The 9640-nt window shown below is 41.6% G+C and overlaps 1 protein-coding gene across 1 annotated transcript; it reads left to right on the top strand.

Annotated features, from left to right (window-relative positions):
- Window positions 1–1206: 1206 nt before the first annotated feature.
- Window positions 1207–5796, top strand: LOC311008552 (erlin-1-like; the record flags this gene model as incomplete). The annotated part of the gene is made up of 6 exons (XM_084002254.1): window positions 1207–1352; window positions 1499–1590; window positions 1740–1829; window positions 2675–2754; window positions 3303–3335; window positions 5725–5796. Exons 1-6 carry the CDS (start codon window positions 1288–1290, stop codon window positions 5794–5796), a joined length of 432 nt encoding a protein of 143 aa, XP_083858380.1. The 5' UTR covers window positions 1207–1287.
- Window positions 5797–9640: the final 3844 nt, after the last annotated feature.

Genomic DNA, 9640 nt, shown 5'->3' with positions numbered 1-9640 from the left:
CAGCAAGTCTAGCTTACATCCGTCCCCCTTTTTTATTTGTCTCAGCAAAGTTCCCTCTGTCTCTATGTCTGAGATTAGCCGTATCCCTATCTCCAGATGCTCCACTGTGTCCAGATTAGACAGGATTAGAACGCTGTAGCGCTCCATGTTGCCCCTGGGTGTTTGGAGGAGACAAAGATATGTTGCTCCAGCTCTGCAGGGCGTCGAGCTGCTCCTGGCCTCTGCCTAGCATGGAGGCTGGATCGGGCCTCTTTCCCCTGTTTGGCAAGGAGGTTCGAAACACTGGCATTAAGTGAGGAGGCAAAAGAGAATAGGATGAATCTCAACAATGAGGAATTATATAACCTCACCGAAGTATTCATGGTAGACTGCAGCATGCTTTCCACAATACAGTATGTGTGAGAATGACTTTAGAAACGCTGCAGTTTTCTTTTTCTCCCCCACTTCTTTGTCGTATTTGTATGTTTCTCCGTGTGAATTTCACCTCTAGTTGTGAGCGACGCTGATCTTTAAATTGAGGCACATAAAAGACAAAATACTCTTCTTTTTTTTTTTTTGTCATCATACTGCCCAAGCATTTTGAGTGACGTAACCACTACTGGTGTAACACTGACGTAATGCTGAGGTACCCTGGATTCCACTGAGTACACTGGCTTAATAATGTATAAGTATCTCTCCTGCAATGTTCTGGATTCTTTAATATTAAAGTTTAGCAGTACAAGTTGAGATTACACCATTGCAGAGCAGCTTTTTTTTTTTTTTTTTTTTAGAACATAGAAACAGCTCAGAAACTAAAACCGGAGCCTGGATCACTGGGCAGAGTTAGACCTGTATGAACAAGGGAGTCAGAGCTCCTCAGTGATGATGAGGGAGATGGGAGGTTTGCCGGCCTACTGAGACAACAAGAGAGGCAATTAGGCCACTCTGCCGTGACCTGTCTGCAGCGGACAATGCTCAGCTCGCCTCCTGCTCCCCCTCGGGACCCCGGGTCACGTGTGTGCTTTCAGGCACATTCCACAACTTAATATCATGATGATACTCCAAACGGTTCAGAACCAGGACAGAGTGCTGAAAGACTTGAGACCAGTTATAGGTGATGGTGGACTGTTCCTCCTAATCAATCTGCCACTCAAATTCTGAAAGGATACCAGGAGACCAATTCTAACTTGATAAGTTACAGAGAGCCTGATTAAAAAGCTCTCTGTAAAATGTATTGGCAGATGTATTGTGAGCAAAGGTTCAATTTATTTGTCCTCTCTTTTTCCTCTGCACTGTTTCAACATCCTGATGAAGGCAGTCCGTGTTACCAAGCCAAAGATCCCTGAATCTATCAGGAGGAACTTTGAACTTATGTGAGTTTGGAAATCTGTACTCATTAGTGCAGTCTTAATACATGTTTGAAATTCTTGCCTGTTACTCACCCACTCAGATCAAGTAAGACTGCACATGAAGGAAAACATTTGCGAGAACTTTTATTTTGTATGTGTTGCGTATGCAGGGAAGCAGAAAAGACTCGTCTGTTAATAACGGCTCAAACTCAGAAGGTGGTGGAAAAGGAAGCAGAGACTGAAAGGAAGAGGGCCATTATTGGTAAATGTGATGTTGTTTTACTGTAATCAGCCAGCTAGTGTTTCATTTGCATGACGATTTTAACCATGTACCCTTTCAGTCACTCATGTGTAACCCTAGTATCTCCACCCACCTTGTGGTGTTAAAGCTCATGTTTTTCTGTACCATAGAGGCTCAGAAAGTGGCCCAGGTAGCAGAGATCCATTTCCAACAGAAAGTGATGGAGAAAGAGACGGAGAAGAGGATCTCTGAAATAGAGGGTTAGTCTCACTGCTTTCAGTCCTCTTCTGTGAGATTTTGCCAGCCACCTTTTGAACATGTGTGCTTCCACTGATAGATTCACGCCAAAACACAGAGACACAGACCGTAACATCACAGCCGCACACATACAATGTGACGGCTCGCGACGAAGAAGAAATGAAGCACGCAGCTTTCACAACTGCAAGTCCAACATAATCTGTGAAGGAACAACCTTAAAACATTGCGAACCACTAACTCAGACAGACACTTATTATATTGTAATTCATTCCCATGCATGCTGCTCAGAGTAATCATGGTAACCGGATTATCTGCCAACAGCACAGGGTCTCTATAGTCCCGCCTATAACGGTGCAAACAGCTAAGCAAACGTTAATGGAGGTTACTTTGACTTCCATTGTGTGATCCAGCTCCACTCAGTAAAATTGTGCACAGGTTATTGAAAACGCTGTCATATGTTCAGGTATAATCTTTTCAAATGTAGCTTTTGGTGAGAAACTTGAATAGATTCAGTTGTTTGAAGGAGATGTTTTTACAAAATATAAAATAGATATTAGAGGGGACCGGTTTTACTTCCTAACAAAGTATATTATAGCTTATAATATATAATTAAAACTGCTTTATTTTTAATCAAAGCAAGTATTTAAATAAAAATGTACTGATAATTTCAATTGTATGTTTTATGCAAATCAATGTAGATGACAATAACGTAGACGACAGTAACTGAATCGGCCAAGAAAATTGTAATCGATACATCTCTAATAGATTTGTGTGTTCATATATGCGGTGGCGACTGGTGTACTGGTCCGTCATGTGTCTCTCATTGACCATTGTCCCTTTGTTTCAGATGCTGCCTTCGTGGCGAGGGAGAAGGCTAAGGCTGATTCTGAATATTACACTGCTGCCAAGTCTGCTGAAGCAAACCGGGTAAAAACAATGCTGTTGACATAATAGTATACACTAACTCACATATAACATCAAATGGAATGGCCTACAAATAATGTTCCGATATTGGGAGGTATTTAAGTGATAGCTATTATATAGTTATTGTTAGAGTATAATAGTAATGATATTGTGATAACATAAGTTCAGCATGTGTGGTCAAGACTTGTACCACCAGCCACATGTATTCTCTGTGGTGGTGGTAGAGGCAACGCTGTCACTAAAATAATTCTCTAATCGGATTCGTTAATGCAAATGGCCCTGTTGTAATGATGTTCATCAGCTAAATTTGGCTGATCAATAATGAAATAGCGTAAAGTGTCCAACTGGTGATGATCAAACTAAACCAATTCACTTTTTTTTTTACCGAATCCCCCACAGCTGAGCCACCAGCAATGTTACATTCACTATTAGCCATGCTGTACATTACTGTCAGATTACATTAAGATTGATACCAGTCCAGTATTATCATGGACAGTGATAATGTAATCTTAATCCTCACATACGGTTGTCTTTCTTCTAAATCTTGACAGGAGAAGCTGACCCCAGAGTACCTGGACAAAAGGGCATGCATGTGTAGTGGCTTGAATCGGATGATAAGTAGTGCCTGTGTTTGTCTGCCAACTCTGCTATACAGCTTTTTCAGTTGTGGTGAAATGTAAATTCTCAGGAAATGGACTTTTATTTGAATAAAACCGCTGCTCAATGTTGGACAGATCATACACTCTTAAAAGTCAAAATTGACAAAAGTGCACAAGGAGAAAAAAAGGTTTAACTGGTTAATCAGTCTATTGACACACAAGTCACAACAGTGAAACAAGAACATAACTATTTAATTTGAGGTTAAAAAAGCAATGATTTCAGTAGAATCAAACGTTGTCTTCTGCAAATATAGGAAGTGACATTTTTGGTGCACCTTTACCATTTGATTGCACTATTTACAGTGGGCATCTGACATTGAATATTAGCATGTTGGCCTGTCAAAGTAGAAATAAACTAAAGCTCCTTTCCATGGTCAATGTTTAAATTTGTCTGTAATTCAAGAATTGATGGACTGCATATTTTTTCAGTCTTTGCTAAACAAGATCGTTTTAATGGCTACATGGAGTTACTAATTACAGTGTTAACTTATTCTTATGTGAGAATTTGTTTAACCTCTGATTTGTGTGAAGATGTTAGCTCCAGTACAACACAACAACAAGCTTTGATCTATTAAATGCTGAATGTTGATAAAGCTTGGGCTTAAATCAGATGCAAGTTGGTGCTAGTTTTTATTATGCGTTATGATGCTTTTGATTTTTAATTTAGCTCTACTTTATAGTACTTCCACTATTCAGAATGCAAGCCTTAAATAATAATGGGTTACCCTAGTCTTAATAATTCAGTGATTCTTATAAACTAAAAAACTCCATATGAACTCAAGTGTGAGACTAAGAGCTCGGATTAACATACTGAACTGTACAGCCTCATCACCGACTCCAGCTGAGAAAGACAAAGCTGTGGACACTACGAGTGTTTGGAAGATGTCCTGATGTTTACTTGACCTTTTTGAATGGCAGATAAAGGATGCACTCTTCGTTTGCTTTGGTGGTGGGTTCAAATAAAGATGCAAATGAAGGGTATGAATCACTCATGAAAATGATTTTTTTTTTGTGTCAATATTTTGTACAATCTGTGAAATTCAAACATTGTCTCCTTGTTTTAAAAGGTTTGTATGCAAAAATGTTTTCAAGTTTTGACAATGTTCTTGGACATTGTAGTACCCTTGGATGCCAACAGGAGGAGCGCTAACACCGTGTAAACTGAATACGAAATGCACTGGTTCAAGCACAGAGACAGATGTTTACCACGTGGTAATGGATATATATCTATACTTAATTATGGCCTCAAATTAGTTTGAATTAGACAGTTAAGTAAATGTAGTGCTGTGTAAAAACTGCATCAGAAAAGTGAGTTTGAATGTGAATAAAACATGTTTTAAAAAGGTTACACAAAGGCTGAGGACATTGTTAATATCTTAGTTCAGATTTAAAGCAGAACAATATTGTGAATCTCAAAGGTCCCATACCGTAGGATGAAACATTCCTATACATTCACAAGCTTATATGTTCATTGTAGACCTTTTGCACGGGTTGAATTGGTGATAGAACATTATTATTATTTCAGGATATTGCTTTCCAAGCTCAAAATCTCTTGATCCCACTCAGAGTCAAGTCAATTATCTCAGACAAGTGAGAATGAAATTGATGTGCATGTTGGCTAGCCACTTATTTAGATGTCTGGGTGGCCGTGGCGACACGAGGATGATTGAACAAACATTTACAGAATATACATACGCAATCTATCACAATCCCTGTTGTTCTAACCCAGCATGTGCTGTAAACAGTACAAAAAAAAAGAGTTAAATACTCATACCCAAGAGAATGACTCTAAACCTCAAGCCCAGCCCTCAGCAAGCCAAGTCAACGGTTCACAAAGGCTTTCCAGGAAGCATTAATAGCGTGACGGCTGCCAGAATGACCACATGAGAGATAGCTTCCTCCTATGACCTCTCAAGTCTTAACAAATCACAGCCAAACCAGCAGTCCTTGCTTTCTAAAATAGTTTAGTAATAATCTTACTTCAGATCGGGGTTTTTCCTGTCAGAATTTGTGAAACATGATCTTAAAACATGCTTGTGAGTGTAAATTAAATTCCCTTGCCCTCATCTTGTTTGCTTAACTGGAGAGTGTTTTTGTGGATGTCTGGAATCATTTTAATGGGTGGTCTGATTTGGTGTCAGGGGTGCACAGTCAGCGAGTTTACAGCCTTCCCCCTCTCTGAAAGTGTAGTCAAGGTCACGTTTTCTGCTTCCTGGATGAGCCATCCCTTTTCTTTCCTTCCTTTTGTCCCTGGTCATCAGATCCTGCATGATCTGTCTAGCCTTGACTCCTCCCTGGTTCTTTTCCTCCTCAGCGATACAAGGGTGTGGTCCCCCATCTCTGCGTGAAGGCCTGTAAATCCATTCTCCAAGCAGCAGCAACATGATTCATCAGTGGTAGTCAGCGCCATCGTCAGTAGCTGCTCTGTCCTGCAGTTTTCTCTCACATTCCAATGTTATGTGTGTGTTGTTGATGCAAAAGACACACACTCACACAAAGAGCATTAGCGTTGCTATTTCTCTGCACTTTTCTCCGTGCTCCTCTGCATTCCTGTGGTGGCCCTCAGGATGGATTTTGTAGTCATTCCTCGAGTTTGCCGGAACATTTAGGCTCTAAAGCTAATTCTGTGTTGCACGTGTGTGCTGTATGGAACTTTTGGCAACCTATTTGTGCTTTGTCCTTGGGTATTTGCCTGTTGTTAAATATGAGTGAGCCTTTAAAGGGGCACTCTGTCAATTTTACTATCAGTTTGCCAATAAGGAGTAGGCTACTCAGCCCATGAACAATTTGTATGGTCTTCTGTTGCTCTCGATGGAGATCTGCTCTGAGAAGTTCACTTAAGGTCACACTATACAAAACTGCTACATTTCACAGGGCCCTACATTTGCATTGTTGACCAATAGCAAGCTGTTTTGATAGTGCTGGCCTTTGAGGGGACATAGAGAGTCCAAAATGAAGGAAGTTATAGCCGTGTGTCACCATACACTTTTATCCAACATACTCTAACTGCTCCACAAAATAGGATTGTTTGCAGACAGTTAAAAGACAGGAGTCGAGGGTGCAAATATTTCTTCTGAATAAACCATGTACCCTTATCTTTGAAAGCTTTATCGTGGGTAACTTGACTTGCTTTATGTTTTTAAAGACGCAAAGCGATGAGTCTTCAAAAACCTTTCGAAGGTTACCGTAAGCTGGATGACTGAGAATATTCACAGACATGTAAACTAACAGTTGTGTTAAGCCCAGTACAGACCAAACAGGAAGAAGCTCGGAGTGCTGTTCTGAGTGACGGGCGTGCCACCGAGTGGTTCACTATCTAGCCACCTAGTGTGATAAAACACATGTATGATTTGCACCTCAGTGTAATATTGCTGTAAGCTGGATAATGGTGATTGATTAGGTGATATAAAGGTGATCAACATGACAGAACCTCAGTCACAGCAGGAGACGATCAGCTCAAGGGGTCACCTGTCTCTTACGGAGAAAGAGGGGGCAAAAGATCAAAGGCTACACAGGAACTGACGGACACTGACGCACAATCTGATACTTTAGAAAGGAAGTGATCTTTATATATTTAACCACACACAACCCAGGCGGTGATATGTGTCAGCTGTAGTTTACTATATTTGGTCATCCATCAGCTCTGTTGTTGCATGTATTATGAAACCAATGCTTGAAACAGTGGAACATTTCATTATTCAATAATTGTGTTCTATCTTTGACCAATCTGCCGGAAGCAGTGTTTTCACAGCAAATGAATGCTGTAATTTTAGACATGAACAGTCACAGTGTATAAACCTAACGCTGCATACCATTTTGTTTGGTTCATTTCAATGCTTCAATTCTCAATTTGCTACCCTCTGCTCATGTTCAAAAAGACAATTTGGAAAGTTAAGAGGTTAGTTGATTTATTGAGCACTTGGAGGTTAGAAGTCATAGTGTAAAGGCACAGAAGGCCAAATATCACTCTAGATACATAAACACATTAAAATCATATTCTTCATTATATTAAAAGATATAATTAAGATAAATCCTCCTGAAACATACACTTTTCATGTTATAAACATGTGACACATGTGAATGGTTATATTCTCTGAATGGTGTATCTTATGATATTACAATGATATAACAAATTCTCTGGGTGTACACGTTTGTAGTTTGTGTCAGCGTGTATTGCCTTTTGCTTTGTAACTGTCCAGATGCTGCATCAGATCTTCAATACGCATGTCCTTCAAGTGAACCAGATGTTCTAACCTTGATGTGAGGTCAGCTGATGGGGCGGGCAGCGAGCATTCCCTGCTGGGCAACGGCAACTGTGTGCTCAACTGGCAGTGAGCGGAGAGCCGCAGACTCTTTCCATTGAAAGGCTTACCAATGAACCTATCCCCATCCTGCATGTCTTTGGACTGTGGGAGGAAGCCGGAGAACCCGGAGAGAACCCACGCTTACACGGGGAGAACATGCAAACTCCACACAGAAGGAACCCGGGCCGACCCGGGAATCAAACCCAGGACCCTCTTGCTGTGAGGCGAGAGTGCTACCCACTACACCACCGTGCAGCCCCCGCTGCAACAAACATGTTAAATATGTTTCTGCTCTTAGCGGCATCAGTAGCGAGAGCTTTTTTCCTTTTCCTTCAGTTTTTCTGCACCGCCTTTTCGTTTTCTCTCCATTTTCGCTTTGTTTTTGTGTGTTTCTCTTCTCTCTCATAATGATTGCTCATCATTAAAGGTGATTGGACAAGGGGGGTTTGGAAAATGGGTGGGACTACTGGGCCTCTGTAGCCTATGATAGGCTGGGCCAGGTATTCTTAGATAGACAAGCCACTGGGCTCTAATGTGTCTTGTGATAGACTAGTTACCTGTCTGTCTCTACATGTCTCCCTGTGATAGACTAGTTACCTGTCTGTCTCTACATGTCAGCCCTGTGATAGACTGGTTACCTGTCTGTCTCTACATGTCAGCCCTGTGATAGATGGTTACCTGTCTGTCTCTACATGTCGGCCCTGTGATAGATGGTTACCTGTCTGTCTCTACATGTCTCCCTGTGATATACTGGTTACCTGTCTGTCTCTACATGTCTCCCTGTGATATACTGGTTACCTGTCTGTCTCTACATGTTGGCCCTGTGATAGATGGTTACCTGTCTGTCTCTACATGTCGGCCCTGTGATAGATGGTTACCTGTCTGTCTCTACATGTCTCCCTGTGATAAACTGGTTACCTGTCTGTCTCTACATGTTGGCCCTGTGATAGACTGGTTACCTGTCTGTCTCTACATGTCTCCCTGTGATATACTGGTTACCTGTCTGTCTCTACATGTTGGCCCTGTGATAGACTGGTTACCTGTCTGTCTCTACATGTTGGCCCTGTGATAGACTGGTTACCTGTCTGTCTCTACATGTCGGCCCTGTGATAGACTGGTTACCTGTCTGTCTCTACATGTTGGCCCTGTGATAGACTGGTTACCTGTCTGTCTCTACATGTCGGCCCTGTGATAGACTGGTTACCTGTCTGTCTCTACATGTCTCCCTGTGATATACTGGTTACCTGTCTGTCTCTACATGTCTCCCTGTGATATTACTGGTTACCTGTCTGTCTCTACATGTCAGCCCTGTGATAGACTGGTTACCTGTCTGTCTCTACATGTCAGCCCTGTGATAGACTGGTTACCTGTCTGTCTCTACATGTCAGCCCTGTGATAGACTGGTTACCTGTCTGTCTCTACATGTCGGCCCTGTGATAGACTGGTTACCTGTCTGTCTCTACATGTCTCCCTGTGATAGACTGGTTGCCTGTCTGTCTCTACATGTCTCCCTGTGATAGACTGGTTACCTGTCTGTCTCTACATGTCAGCCCTGTGATAGACTGGTTACCTGTCTGTCTCTACATGTCTCCCTGTGATAGACTGGTTACCTGTCCAGGTGAACCCTGCCTTCGCCCAATGACAGCTGGGATCGGCTCCAGCCCCCCCGTGACCCTGAATACAGGATAAGCGGTAGACGATGGATGGATGGCCAGTGCTCGGTGCTCTTGCCCCGTGGCTCTAATGATCTCAGAACACTTCAGAACAGATCATTTTAACGAGTCCTCATTAACATATATTGACAAAAGTAAGCAAAATTGACATATGAACGAGTGGTAAGTTTGTGTATTACACTTTGTTTTTTAAGTTACATTTATTTACACATAATGTGAACGAATCATTAATGAGCATAAATGACACTTAAGT

Source organism: Eutrigla gurnardus, assembly GCF_963514095.1.
Source record: "Eutrigla gurnardus genome assembly, chromosome: 22".
NCBI classification, from domain to species: Eukaryota; Metazoa; Chordata; class Actinopteri; order Perciformes; family Triglidae; genus Eutrigla; species Eutrigla gurnardus.
The sequence above is the reverse complement of the archived record's forward strand: the minus strand, read 5'-3'. Positions and strand labels throughout refer to the sequence as shown.